General features: G+C 47.3%; 1 protein-coding gene across 1 annotated transcript in view; it reads right to left on the bottom strand.

Annotated features, from left to right (window-relative positions):
* TG (thyroglobulin) overlaps window positions 1-15,392 on the bottom strand; it is a 1,030,738-nt gene that overhangs the window by 971,968 nt on the left and 43,378 nt on the right. Inside the window, exons 4-5 of the mRNA XM_069622147.1 lie at window positions 7,855-8,058; window positions 5,509-5,668 (exon numbers count right to left, since the gene is read on the bottom strand). Of these exons, the coding sequence (XP_069478248.1) occupies window positions 5,509-5,668; window positions 7,855-8,058 (364 nt within the window). The remainder of the gene's footprint in view (window positions 1-5,508; window positions 5,669-7,854; window positions 8,059-15,392) is intronic.

The following is a 15,392-nucleotide window of genomic DNA, read 5'->3' as shown; positions in this document are numbered from 1 at the left end:
CAGACTGGGCCATAAAACGGACTTAGGCACCAATGAAAAAATGTCCAGCAGTTGCAAATGGATATTCAGTGTTTAGTCACAGACTGTTTGAACAGTACCCAAGGGGTTGTTTTTTGTTCAAATGTAAACAAATGGTGATATTTAAAGAATATTTATTCAGCAACAATGGTCAAAACTACTAGCTGCATAGTGAAGTAACTCCTCGAAATGGCCCACATTGGCCAAAAAAGTGGCCCATTTTACTGGCCTAAACTAGCATTTTGCATTTTCGGTACGGTCATCGCCCTATTGCTCTATAGGCCAGTCCAAGCCTTCCGGCTCATCCATAATGGGTGAGGGGGCGTCCACCCACTGGCCACCTCACCCATTATGGAGGAGCCGAAGAGCCAGCCCAGTGAAACACTGAGCACTCCCTCAGCTGCTTTTTCCAGCTGAGGGAGTGCTCCTGGGCTGGCTGAACTGTCAAAGGGAAACTCTGTTTGCCTTTGACAGTTCATTTCCTCAGCCGCACATGATCACTGATCCATGCAACCCTGGGGGTGTTTTGCTTCGCCAGCCTTGCATAGCTCATTGGAAACGCTAGCTGGGGCACTGCAGGTATGTATGTATGTGCGAGGGCGTGCGCCTGCGCCTCCTCGCACATACGGGCAGAGCAACCTGGAGCGGGGCATTTTAGCAACCAAGCGAGGTATGTTTATGGTGATTTATTTTTTATTTAAATGTGTATGGATGTGTGTATGCTTGTGTTATGGGACTGTGATGGGAGCAGGATGGGCAGCAGCACTGGGATAGTGGTGGGAGTTGGGTGGGGAGAGCCCAGGGTCTGTACTGGGAGTAGGGTACGGTGACGGCGCGCAAAAGTTCATAGCGATTTCTACATACTGTCCATCTGGCACTTTTGGGGGGGCCCGGCCTGCCCATACTTTGCTCAGGGGGGGCCCAGGCCAAAAAAGTTTGAAGACCACTGCTCTATGCACTGCTCACAGAAAGCCAAAGCAGATGATTTCCGAGATGAAAGGAGAAAGTGAAAGTTGCTTCAAAGTAAGGAATTGAGCTATAGCCAGCCTGAAGGTGGCGCTGTTTGATTATATGAGCTACCTGAGTTCAGCGAGATTATCCACTGTGTATTGTCAGGAGAAAAGCAGCTGAGTAGAAAATCCGAGAGAAGTAAAAGACGGATAGAAAACCCGCAGTGGGAGAGGAAGAGATCATCACATCCTACTGGAGAAGCTAGTTCAAAGGACAATAGGCTACCAATTATAGCTGAGAGAGTGCGTTCCGTTAGAAAGACAGAGCGCAGGCCTCTAAATAATGATTGCAATCAACATGAGTGGCGCGCAATGTTCTGATCCTGGACGCTAAGGAGCAGCGGGTTATGTAAACACGACACGCGCGCCCAGGACCAGGCGAGGAGCAGACAGCCTTCCTGGCCCATCCATTGAGCGTACCTTTTCACGGGACATAACGTTTTTTGGGCTGCTAGTATACCATCCTCTTTTTGTTATATGCACACGGACATACATGGACAGGTATAGAGCTCTTACTGACAAAGGCAAATCTACATTTTATTGTAGACCTCTTAGGGTGAGGCCTGGGCCAGCAGTCTATATTTCCAAATACGTGACACATAGTCACTCAATGTGCTCTTAGTGAAGTTTCAGTGCCTATCAATCATTTCGGACTTTGATGGTTGATGCCGGGTTTGAATACACCCTCGTGTAGCTCAGAGCTACCTGGTATCAAAAGTGCTGAGAATGCTCTGATGGGTGACGTCACCCCTCTGACCAGAGCAGAGAGGAGAAGGAGATGGAGGGAAGTGCCTGGAGAGAGGTGTCCAGAGACCAGAAAAGGAAGCTGGAAGTGGTGACGAATAAGGAGGGACACCAGGAAGAGTATCAAGAAAGTGAAGGCGGAGACAGGTGTGGTGAGGAGGCACACCTGGAGGGATGAGTAGGAGATACATTAGGAGGAGGGTAACAGGATGGAGAAACTTGCAGAAGAGTGGCGGAAGAACAGGTTCAGGAGGAGGTTGGCTGGAGAAGACGGCGGAAGAGCAGGTTCAGGAGGAGGTTGGTTTGAGGAGATGGTGGAAGAGCAGGTTCAGGAGGAGGTTGGTTTGAGGAGATGGTGGAAGAGCAGGTTCAGGAGGAGGTTGGTTTGAGGAGATGGTGGAAGAGCAGGTTCAGGAGGAGGTTGGCTGGAGAAGACGGCGGAAGAGCATGTTCAGGAGGAGGTTGGTTTGAGGAGATGGTGGAAGAGCAGGTTCAGGAGGAGGTTGGCTGGAGAAGACGGAAGATGAGCAGGTTCAGCAGGAGGTTGGTTGGAGGAGACGGCGAAAGAGCAGGTTCAGGAGGAGGTTGGTTGGAGGAGATGGCGGATGAGTAGAGAAGTGTAATAAGGAGGAGGTTGGTTGGAGGAGATGGTGGAAGAACAGGTTCAGGAGGAGGTTGGTTGGAGGAGATGGCGGATGAGTAGAGAAGTGTAATAAGGAGGAGGTTGGTTTGAGGAGACGGTGTAAGAGCAGGTTCAGATGGAGGTTGGCTGGAGGAGATGGCAGATGAGTAGAGAAGTGTAATAAGCAGGAGGTCAGGAAGACAGTTGAGGAGAAGACTAGTCAGCCAGAGGTTGGAGGAGGAGACTGGAGTGAGGTGTGAGAGGAGCACACATGTCATCATTCTGGGAGGTGTGAGTGGAAGAGGGTGGAACTATGAGCGTGTGGCAAAGCGTGGAGACATAAGGAAGTAGGTGAGAACAGGAAAAGCAGGACATGTCATCCCCTTAGCCAAAGGACCAGTAAAACCAGTCACGGAGGTAGATGAGGAAAGGATGTTGGACAGGACAAGACAAATGGAGGTAAAGAGGAATCCTGATCTCACCTGCAGAGAGTTGTAGATAGCCAGCCTCTTAGTGGACGTACTGGGGTTCACTTCCACCACGTCCAGCCATAACTCTCAACACTGTCCAGGCCTGACGCGCGGGCGCATGCAGCACACCGAGATCCAGACAACGGGTCTCCCTGAAGAAGCAGAGAACCTGCACCTACAGAAGGAGGAACAGGCAAAGGAGTGCAGGACACGCAAACCCAGCCAAAACTGAGTGGCGGAAAACAGAGGCTTTTCTTGGAACCCAGCATTTCCTATTTGGGCCCAGAGACTTGGGTTCAATATATATTCTCCAGGTTCAAACCAAAGCAGAAGTCATTCTGGGGGAAGCCACTCAAACCCCTCACGCTCCCCCCCCACCACCCCGACAAAGAAAATACAATAGCATACACACCTGTTGTGTCATGTCCTATAGGGCTTGTTAAAAGGAGTAAACTACATCTTGGAGGATTACAGGCTTGCTGACCGTAGGTTGCAGTTATTGGGGCTGAATTACACACGCCAACGTATGTTTCCAACATTTCTTATTTAAATTGAGAATTTTATACAATAAGAGTGATGTGTGCAAGACAGGGTCAGATCCGCCATGCAAGTTGGTCAACAGAACTGATGGTCCTTCCTGTCTTGAAATGACTAAAGTAACTTGTGAGTTACATCCCATCCGACTGTAATAAGAAACCTCAAAAGGATTTTATCTAGGTGGCAAACGGACTAGAATCGTCCTGGATGATACACAAATTGAGATAAAAGAGGGTGTTGCTTGTATTCTCCTTGTCATAGCTAGACTTTGTGTTCTACCACCACAGCATGTTAACATCTAAATAAAACCTGAGGAAATCAGAAAATTGGATGCAACTGCACGCAAGCACGATCTGTCGTATTTGTACAAATGTGGTGACCCGGCTCAAACTTCTAGTCCCCAAAAGATTACGCCTTTGTACATCGGATCTGGTTTCTGTATATATGACATGTTCTATTATTTTGAAACCTGTTTGTAATTTCATGATTATCTTAAATGTACATCGCGCGCCTGGAGACTGCCCCTGGATGGTAGCAGTGCACGCTGTAAGTCAACATAACATTAAAAAACAATATATAAAAAGATATACGTCATCTTCAAATCCACTCTTCAGGCGCCTGTCAATAAACGGGGCTCACCTGAGCGTCCAGAAGATCAGAAGATTCAATCATCTCTCTTTCGTCCCCCAAATCACGGAATTCCCTCATGGTCTCACTAGTGAACTCCTTCATAGTCTCACTACTGAACTCCTTCATGGCCTCACTATTGAACTCCCTCATGACCTCAGCAGTGAACTCCATCATGGCCTGAGTACTGAACTCCCTCATGGCCTCACTACTGAACTCCCTCATGGCCTCACTATTGGGCTCCCTCATGGCCTCACTACTGAACTCCCTCATGGCCTCACTACTGAACTACCTCATGGCATCACTGTTGAACTCCCTCATGACCTCAGCAGTGAACTCCATCATGGCCTGAGTAGTGAACTCCCTCATGGCCTCACTATTGGACTCCCTCATGGCCTCACTACTGAACTCCATCATGCCCTCACTATTGGACTCCCTCATGGCCTCACTATTGGACTCCCTCATGGCCTCACTACTGAACTCCCTCATGGCCTCACGACTGAACTACCTCATGGCATCACGGTTGAACTCCCTCATGGCCTCACTACTGAACTCCCTCATGGCCCCTCACTATTGAACCCCCTCATGGCCTCACTGTTGAACTCCCTCATGGCCTCACTATTGAACTCCCTCATGGGCTCACTATTGAACTCCCTCATGGCCTCACTATTCCTGGATTTGCCACAGCCCCCCTTCTCTTCCAGTGCTCTGCTCTTCTCTTGTCCACCATCTTGCGTAAGTGCTCAGAGCCTTTATCGATGCTGCGCCAGTGTTGATGTTGAAGTGGTTTATTGTGCATTTGTAGTGCACAGAAAATGTGCTTTTTAAGCCGCCACCTCGAAATTGACAGGGAATTTGCTCTAAAGATTTCAAAAACACGAACATGAGTCTTTTGGGGAGCAGGGGAGTACATCAATAGAGGTAACATGTCTTTATATTGAATCCCTTATATTGAAAACCTTTATAGTGAATGCATTTTTATTTTTATTTTTTGGGTGGTCTGCCCCCAAAACCCCGTTTCCCACACCTAAAAACCCATCCCGACCGTTTCCCAAAAATATTTAACCCTTTACCCCACCCTAAATACATTCACTATCAAGGTTTTCAAGATAAAATATTTGATATATATGTCATTCAATATAAAGGATTCGATATAAACACGGTATACCGTCAATAGACACGCGTCTCCCTGTTTTTTTAATGATCAGATGAGTTCAAACTTCACTGAGTTTTTTTAAACATGTATGTTGAAAATAAATGCAGTTCATGACTTGGTTCTATGTCAAAATGTCCCCAGGAAAATGTTGTCCATTTCGAATGATCGGATTACCATTTCAGACAGTGGCACCTCAATTTAGCTCATGCATACAGATAGAAGAGCAGCTTAAAATCAGCCTTTGTCCACATTTACACGGTTCAAGAGGTGTCTAAAATGGCAGGCATGTCCCTGTACAAGACCATATTATATTATGCCCATTACCTGTTGAAGTTGCGAACAAGATCAAAGACCATCATGTCTGTTGTGTTGACAAACTTGCACTGCACCGGCAAAAATCCCCCCTCTGGAGAGCACTGTGGGGGAGTCCTTTCTCCATCACCATGGAGAATACGACGATCTCGAACCTCGCAGCTCCCTGGGCCTACAACAAAATGGCGTTGCAATTTACCTCAAGCTAAAATGGCGCACAAAAGGTGGGGACAGAACAACTGCAATTCACAATTAACAGTCCAACCACATTACTGCCATATTTACCACTGAGTGAAAACAGCCGGTTTCATTATGAGGTACTGTCCTTTTTACCTCTGAAATGTCCGGCCGTTAACAACTGCGATTGAAATGTTAACTTAGGGCATATCTTCCATGTCGAATGAACAGTATTTATTTTTTTAATTATGGTGCTTATATAACGCTTTTATCCAAAGCGCTTTAACATAACAAAACACCACAAAAAAAGCCGGTTCAAGGATCAGGCAAAAAGCCAGCCAGAAGACCAAAAATAGAGAGGAATAGAGTTTCAAAGTTTGGGAGCAAGGAGCAGAAAGCATAAAAAAAGAGAGGCGGGACAGGGAGGACGAGGGGCAGAAAGAAGAACTCGGGAAGCAGAACAGAGATTGCGAGTAGAAGGAGATGAACTGAAAGCTGCTCCTCTATAATGTTCTGTTCTGTATGGCCCTCCTGCCCCCCCTTTCCCAACCTCTGTGCTACCCATGCATTGCAGGGGGTGTAGAGTGGAGGCATTAGGCGCAATGTGCAACATACAACATACGAAATTCCTCACTAGGAGTTTGGCGGTGCAGCAGGAAAAAAAAGGCAGTAAAGTCCCTGTAATTCAATTTCAACCACTTTACCACCCATTTCCCACACCACCAGTTTCCAAGTTTGGAGATAAAGTGGAGAAAATACCTCCAGCACTTGCTGAAGGACTTTCATCCACATTACCTCCACAATGTAGTGTTTACCGCTGGCAGAATTACCGCCAGCGGTAAATCCTCAAAATCCTCCATGGAATTCAGTGGCGAGGAGCAACCCTGCCATAAATGGGCTCATTTGGAAATGATTCTATTAAATGTGCATGCCAAAACGCCACACTCGTGTATAGCGTATTAAACTAAAGTGTTTGCTTCAAAGATGTGTAGAAATATTCATCATGTATAATGTGCAGAGCACAGGCTCAAGGCTCGCTTAACACACTCATTGCTCTGTCACCTACGAGCCATGCTTCTCTCCCGACGTAAAAGTGAATTAGATGATGTACTACACTGTTCCATGGGAAGGGCATTTACATGCGTCGTTTTCTTTTACTCTGTGGGCACCGGCCGTGGGATCCCACGTACTGCCGAGTTTGTGAATGAGGCGGTGGTCACACTGGTCATGTGCAAGGGGCATGCGCTTGCCTAGACATGAGGCTTTCCACCTGCCACACAACCCTTTAGTTTGTGCCCTCAATCTCCCACCATCCAGGACCTGTGGCTGCTACCTGTTGCTCCCACCTGAGCCTACTGCGGTTTAACCCTGTTAGAAGCTGTGCACGACAACCAGTTCCACGTCTTTGTGAAACAATGACCACAATCAGTTTTGTTGTGTATTCATGTCTTGAACTAACAGTTGAAAAACACAGTGTATTGTTTAGGCCGACATTACTTTGCACCCTGGCGCATGTAGTGTTCCTTTTAGTATGGTGAAAATAAAGCTATAATCATTCTTTTTCTTAACATAAAAGTTTAGATATTAGACAGTGTGGTATATACTGTGATTTGTGTACTTTTGAGTTATATTTATAAAACCAGAGCCTCATTTCTGCTCCATAAATCTCTACTTTAACACACATTTATATCAGATACCGGTGAGAAGATGTGTGGTCAAGTGTCTAAACTACACACTGGGTTCACATTCCATTTTACAGAAAGAGTGTGAAATTGGACAGATCGTTTAATTTCACTGTGCAGTGTCCTCTAAAGGTGGGATTCCAGGTATTGGTATCCTGCTATGGGGAAGGGATGTAGGACCTCAGGTATGGGTTCATGTTGTGGGGGGAAGGGAGAAGGATGCAAGGTATTGGGGTTTTGTTGTAGGGGTTGAGGAGAAAGAATAACATACTTAGGGTGTGTGTTTATCGGTGGGGAGCCCGATGGCAAGGTATCAGCTCAGATCAGCTCTACTCATGCCTTCCTTAGCTACCCCAACGAGAGAGAGTGCGTGCATGCGTGCGAGCGCGTGCGAGCGTCCGCGCGTGTGCCCGCCCTTTCTTTGTGGAGGGCTTGGCAAATGTTGATCTTAATCTGGAGACATTTTTCAAATGTTTTTCTTTACAAGGACTCCACTTACATTGACTTATTTTCCCAGGCTGCCTGGTCCCATAGATCTCCATTCCTTCTGCATCCACACACCAGCATTGCTTCATCTCCAGGTCACACTGCATGGGCAGGAACTCCCCGGAATCGCTGCACTGCGGCACGTACGAGGTGGTAGTTCTGTTGAGATATCCGCTTAGCAAGATCTGCTGTTTTTGTAGTTGGCAAAATGAGAGGCCTAAAATAACACAAGTAAAGATATTGCGAGCGATCAATTACAGGGTGCTGGAATATGCAGATGTATGTACTTAAGCATCATTCTGCAGAGGGAGCATGCGTTGGGGTCTGCAGTCTTTATAACGAAACATGTATAACGAAGGAAGATATAACGAAAATTATATAATGAAAAAAATTACGGAAATATATGTGAGGGTGGGCTAAAGGGTTAAATAGTGTGGGGAAACGGTTGGGGTGCGTTTTTAGGGGTGGGGTACATGGATTTGAGGGGGACACCTCCCCCCAAAAATGGTTATGTTTTGTTGTATATTTTTCGTTATATATGTATTCGTTATTCAATATTTCGTTATAAAGACATGTAACCATGCGTTGGGTGGGTAGCTGAGTAGTGAGCGGGTGGGTTTAGCCTGACAACCTTAGAACAACCAGGTGATTCGATTGTAGGTGGATTGTATATAGGGGAGGAGACATATCATATATACCAGACCCCCAATTTGTGTTGCCCACTGCCTCGCACACAACATGTAACCATGGAAATCAGGTGAAAGGAATGAATTCATGTCTTCAGCGAGTTCCAGTTATTGTGATGCATCCATTGTCCCAGTGTACCCCCCCCCCCCCACCCACCGCGGACCCCCACCTCCCCCCACGCCCCCCAGGCCCAACCGTGTCATGCCGATGCAACTATTTCTTCCGTGTAAACAAAAATATAGGGGAACCCAAAAAAGGAAATGGTTTTTATGAGAAAAGGCATTCTGAATTTGTGAATGTAAAATGCACTTCCGGCTATGTTTGTGATTATAATATATGTGCAATAGAGTCGTTTTGCAGTTAGAGTAAGATATTGGCAAATCAAGATGTTTCATAAGCTGATGTCTTTCAAATGAAGATAGTTTTTGATGAGATGTTCTGAGTATGATTGTGCCCTGTCTGTTGTAAAGTTGCCACTAAGGATTGTCACACTCATGTCCGTAATGACATAGCCTGGGCCAGAAACATGTTCCCCACAGGGGGTGGGGTCTTGTTGATAATTATGGAGCACTGCATATTTATTCTATGTCAGAGACTCTGGCTCATTTCACCAACAGGCCAAATACCAGTTGGGCATCGGCGCGTGCAAACGGATACAATGCTTTGGTGGATGCCACGGTGAGATACACGTGTACCTTGATGGCTTCGTGGCTTTGTATCATCAAGACATAAGGGCATAATCTTTAATAATTTCAATATTTAGTGATGGACTTCGAACCAGTGGCGCACGCGGGTTGCACAAAGGTTTCAGCAGCGCAACCTTAATTGAGGTACCATATCTGCAATTCAATGTTCTGTAAATATTTCTAGTTTTCCAGTGTGTGATCTGTTATACTGCATTTATTTCCAATCAAATAACTGGGGCTCCAGGAAGCATATGTATTTTGGATTTCTTCCATTTGAAGAAACAGCTGGGGATTTCCACTGTTGAACTCTCTATTTTAGGTCTGGCAAAATAAAGGTTTAGCTCTCTGTTTGATCATGCAAACCAATTGCAGACAGACAATTGTGTCAATCACTGGACAGCAGGGTTTTAAATTTCGTTTTGAGGTGGGGCCCTGCCGGGGCCCACTAATCTTCCCTGGCAGCCCCGGCCACTACACGAAAAGGCTTTTTTTCTACAGCCTGAAGCTCTCGCTCGTGTGCGAGAACTTCAGGCTTCAGAAAAAAATGCCTTTCAGACATAATGGTGGCGCCGCACCTCCGAAGCATCCCTTAAAGCAAGAGATGCCCGTAGGCAGGCACCATGTTAGGGAGAATTCTCTGTAAAGGCTAATTTCCCAAACCTAGTGAGTCCCCCAGCAGGTTCGCTGGATTTTTGGGGTTTATTTATTTCTCCTGCTAAGAGTGAGACTCTTTTTCTCCCACTCTTAGGCATGATTTGAGAATGTCCTTTGACTTTGTAATGTGTTTTATGGGCTATGGGTCTTTTAGTCCATAGGGCTTCATGTGTTTTTGGTAAGTGTGTTACACAGCACCCTCAGTGAAGTAACACAGGGGTGTCATAGTGACCCCCAAACATAGACTCCATACCCTGGGACTGACTACTGTCTCCCAGGGCAGGTAAAGTCACCATTGACTTTACTAGTCTCAAATTGTGAACAGAACCAGTACAAACCATCATATTGTGGAAGTACTGGTAGGGGTAATTAGATTGCCCCTGGGTCTGTTTTCCAAGGTGGCACTGTCCAGTCCCCCCTTGTCGAGTTTCTGGCTGGTGGCAGTGGTTACCACGCAAAATATTTAACCGGAATATTTCCTATCAGATTTTTCCATTCATTTTAAACGCACCACTTTTTTGGTGTAATGTTAAAGATACCGCTGGGTTATTTATTTAATATTTATTCCCCGGTTGGGTCTTTTTGCCAGGACTCAGTTTTAAAATGGCGTTTGTGTTCGCCTCTGTAATTCCAACCCAAGTCGAGCCCTTTGTTCCACTTTTGGCGGGCTTCTGCACAGAAGCCTCCAAAAGTGGTGCCACTCTGTCTGGGTCTACAGGATGTGTGGGAGGGGGGAATAGGCACCCTGGACTGAGCTGCCTGGGCAACTCAAGTCGCACTCTTGTGTGATTGGCCCAGTGGTGAGCCGCCCGGCTCACCACTTAGCATGTTTGAGTGACAGCTAGGACTGGTGAATGGGGGTTTTCTGCATAAAAACAGGTCTTTGGGGACTGGAACTTCAGAAGTCGCCACAGGACCTAAATAATCAGAAGAGGGAGAAGCTGAGCCGACCTGCAACGACGACACCACCGGTAGAGCCCTGCTGAACCGACTCACCACCTCCCAACGACAGAGAAGATCTTCTTCCAGGAGAGTCTTCTTCCTTTGAACTGGTGGGGTTAACCAGTTTGCCCTCTTTTCACCTTCCTGGATCGTCTCATGGTCGAATCGCCCGTGACAAGCACCCCGGCGGCCGGATAGCCACGCTTCACCACTACCGCGAATAAAAGGGTAGTACCTTTTAACCGGGAAACTCTGCGGCTGCTCTCTTCCCTGGCAGTGCAACGACCTCCAGCTTTCCTCCACGTCGAGATCTTCTCTTCCCCTGGACGAAGCTCCGACTTGCGCCCGCTGCCAGGAACAACTGCCCCCGCTGGAGCTTTCTCACCAATTCAGGTACTGTGTCCCGCCTGGTCTCCCTTGCAACAGACTGTTCAAGGTGTCCCGTAAATCCTTGACTCTCTATCCTGGGGTGACGTGGGACCTGTTAACTAACTTTTCTGAACTGATCTAACTCCTTTTTGAACTATCTGCAAAGACTTTTAAAGAGTACTTCAACTGTGTGATCTTGGGCACATTCCGCCTTGCTCTCTCCAAGAGTGGGCCTGGCCTATGAACTTTTTGCTCTACAGTAGACCCTGCCTTTCTTGACTTGCTGTGGTTCTGTTAAAAGTGTTGGTATTGTGTGCTTACCTATTTCTGCCTTTTCTCTCCCTTTTTAAATAATTATTGGAGTGCCATCTTGGTTAAGCGCTCACCTCTGTGTTGATAATAAGTGGTGTTCTTTTCCTAAGACTTGTTGAATAATTAATCAGGGAGGTGTATATATTTCTAGTGACTGTGTTTGAACTTGCTTGACATATTAGTGCCAGTGTATTTTTACAAGTGTGTTTTTAAATAAATAATTATATACTTTTATACCAAAGCTCTGGTCAGTGTTTGCTTGTGCTACTGTATTTTTGTACCTAATATGTATACTCTATATACTGCCTAACTCTTCTTGAGAGAAGTCTGACTGCTCAGCCACAGCTACCAGGTAAATCTGGGTGGTAGAGACTGCTACCAATTGGGTTTACTGCTCACACCTGTGGTCTTAAGCTTTTTGCAGTGGTCCCTAAGAGAACTGCACAGGTTTCTGCCTAACGCACCACCATTATGGAGAAATCGTGAGGCCACTGGAAGCAGAGGCGTTTCTTTCTAAATCACTGGAGTTTCAGGCGTTAGGAAACGGGCCTCTGCTTCCAGAGGCCTCACCCTTTCAGCCTTAATGGTGATGCTGCCCCTCCCCAGCTGGCGAGGGGCAGCGCCACCATTAAGGCTGAATAGGCGAGGCGCTGTCCCCTGCCAGGCAAGCCTATAGAAAATAAATGCAGAGAGATGCTGATCTCTACAATGGGCTGCCTGGCAGAGGTGCCAGTAACACATTGAGCCGAGGCTCGTCAAGGGGGTGTGGCCTAACGGGCCAGAAGGACGTTGTTAGGCCACGCCCCCTTGATGAGCCCCGGCTCATTTTGTAGTGCCACTTAAGGCACTGCTGGACAGACATGCGTTAATGGACTCTGATGGTTCCATCGAATCACAGCTCTTCCCTCTCTCTTTAAATCTGTTTGTGCCTGGCTCATGTCTTCAACCTGAAACATGCCTCCCCTATTTCTCCGACACTGAGCATTACTCCCCTCAGTAGCTCCACCCATGCTCTACCCTTGCTTCACTGAAAACTTTAAGAGCCTGCCTAGAACTCCCGCAGAAATAGAAAACATACTATTTATTACCGTTAAAAGAAAGAATACAGAGCACAGTCTTGTATCGATTCTGCGAATCCCCAGTTCACAGCCAGTAGAGGCTCAAGAAACTGGTTACACTTGTTGGCTCAATGAGAGGTCAATATCTGACCCTGTGAAGTCACACTTTGTCTATGCAGATCGAAACCGTTGAAGAATGGTCCAGGTAATCAACTCCAGAACAGAAGTCGAGATAAGAATATGAACTTTATCTGGCGTAACAAACGCTGATCTAACACTCACTTGTTTGGGCTAACTGCACCAAATAACAATCACCAAACAATTAATTTATTACACAATTCATCACTTCCTGCCCTTTATTCCCTCGCCTCCCCTCCCCTTCAATTCCTCTCAACCTTCATTCCTGGTTTCTCCCCCATCTTCTCCCTGAGGCCAGGCCCTCCTTCTTCAATACCTCTTCCCCCTCTTTGTACACCCCCAGGCTAGCCTGTTCATGCAAACACTGCCACCCCTCCTTAACCGCGCTACTACCCCTTTGAGCTTCTCCCAACCATCCTCGAAAGGGGAATGTCCCTGGCACCAGAAAATCCCTCCCCTGAGGTGTTCTTTCTGACCCACCCACCTAACTCCCCCTACTCTTTCCTCTTCCACCCCTTTATGATAGCCTTCCCCTTCCACCTAACATCTAACAGATAGTACTGGTTCTCCATAAGCGACAAATGAACTCCATCCTCCTGAAACACATCAAGAACCTCATATTTGATATCTCTGTGCATGAGCGTCTCCACCCCCCAAGGACCTACAAAACGCCAACATCTCCCTGTTCATCTTCTTCCTCGTCTGCTCCACTGCCCCTTCCTTCACAGCTCCCCTCGATACCCTCCTTGGCATCAACTCGGTGCAAACCAAATCAACCCCCGGCCAAATCTCCCACAACCAACTAAATTCCATCTTCATCTTTTTAAACAGCGCCACACTTGTCTCCTTAACCAGATCGTTCTCCCTGCGCGTCACACCAGAGCCGCTGGCAACTCATGAAACTCTCTCATACCCACCAGCAACTGTTGGTCCCACCTAAGCCCCCCAATCCCCGGCCATCTCTGCAAAGTCAAATCATAGCTACACCCCAAACGGGTATCCAAACCCTTTTTTGACGCAGCTTTCCCAGCCCATTTTTCTATGGAGTGTCCGCATATCCATATCTGAGGCCATTCACTACTCCTCCTGGCCAAATCTGAAAAATAAAAAGACAATGAGCCTCCCCTCTAATAGTCCCCCCACCCCAACCCTTTTGCTGCTTGATAGACCCCTTCTACCAAGTCTCTACTGTACCCTTTATACTTTGCCGATCTCCAGCGCCCCAGCCTCTTCACCTTCTCCTCAAACAAACCCAACCTGTTCCCTTCGGACGCTGCCCCCACCCTAAAAGAATGAGTCTCGAAATCCTTTGCCGTCTCACCCACTGCCAACAGAGCCCTCCTCATCACCCCCAAAACCTGAGCAGCCATCACTCCCTCTCCGTTCTCGTGCTGAAAAACTAAACCATCCCTTCCCCTACATCTTTTCTGCCATAGGAATCCTGCTCTCCCTGGACACAACTCCCTACTACCCTTGTCCAAATGTACCCAAAACCCCCTACCCAACTGATCCATCTTTGATTTACACATTGTGACAGCCATGCTGTCTTCAGACAGGCATACCTCCACATCAGTCCTTCTCCCCTTGCCCCTTCAGTACCAACTCTGATACCTGAAATGTCCCAAAAATCAACCACATAAAACATGCCGTAAACATGTCTCTTTCCCATGGCAATCAGCATATACCTTCAAGAACCTGGGACAGCCTACTTAACAAGCCCGCTGGCACTGGTCTCCTGCAGTCCTTCACCTTCCCCTTTCCCCTCACCCATCCTTACAACATCCTATGTGCCATTTCCCCCCCCCCCCGCTAGACTGGAAGCCCCAGAACCACTTATAGAGGGCAATGGCCACCAACTTCCCTGATATCATTGCCCTGGACCAACCCCTACCAAAACAGTTCAATATAAAGTCGATCAAATCCTCCCTCCTTCTCCCTTCCACATCATCCATCCTCTTCCAATTGTACACTCCCCCCCCCCAGAAACTCCAACCATGCTCCCCTGTATTCAGCCCGCGATGCTGGCACCAGTGAACCCTCTATTAAATGTAGGTCTCTCAATCTCCTAGCCACCACAGCTCCTACGGGTTCTGGTGCCTCGTCACCTCTGTTTCCGGTGCCAGCCCATGGAACCTCTGCCACTTAAAACGAGATAATGCATCAGTGATGCCATTATCCTTCCCTGGCACGTGTGTCGCCCTAAACACCACATTGCATTTCATGCACCTCAGCACAAATTCCCTCATTAGCCTGGACACCCTCTGGTTCCTGGCTGATTGTTCACAATGTTAACCACTGCTTCGTTATCCACATTGAAACTCACTTTGTGATTTCGCAACTCTCTGCCCCACAAGTTACAAAGCCAACAGCAACAGGAACAATTCCAAGAAAGCCATGACCCCCTTCCCCTCATCAAACGCTCAGGCCTCCTTTCTGCGCACCATCTACCCCTCCAGTACACGCCACATCCTCCAGCGCCTGTCGCATCAGAGAAAACCTGAACTTGCCAAGTCACTGGTTCCCCTTAAAGCCACATAGACATACCATTAAATTCCTCCAAAAATCTCAGCCATACCCTGCAATCCTCCCTGACAGCCCCTCAAAGCTTCACCCTGTGATGTGGGTGCCTCGCCTCTGCCATAGAATGGGTTATATTTCTACAAAACGTGCGGCCTGGACCACAACGCGACACGCAAAATTGAGGT

The sequence above is a fragment of the Ambystoma mexicanum genome, chromosome 5q, assembly GCF_040938575.1.
Source record: "Ambystoma mexicanum isolate Mex_15411 chromosome 5q, UKY_AmexF1_1, whole genome shotgun sequence".
NCBI classification, from domain to species: Eukaryota; Metazoa; Chordata; class Amphibia; order Caudata; family Ambystomatidae; genus Ambystoma; species Ambystoma mexicanum.
This window is presented reverse-complemented; position numbering and strand designations above follow the sequence as displayed.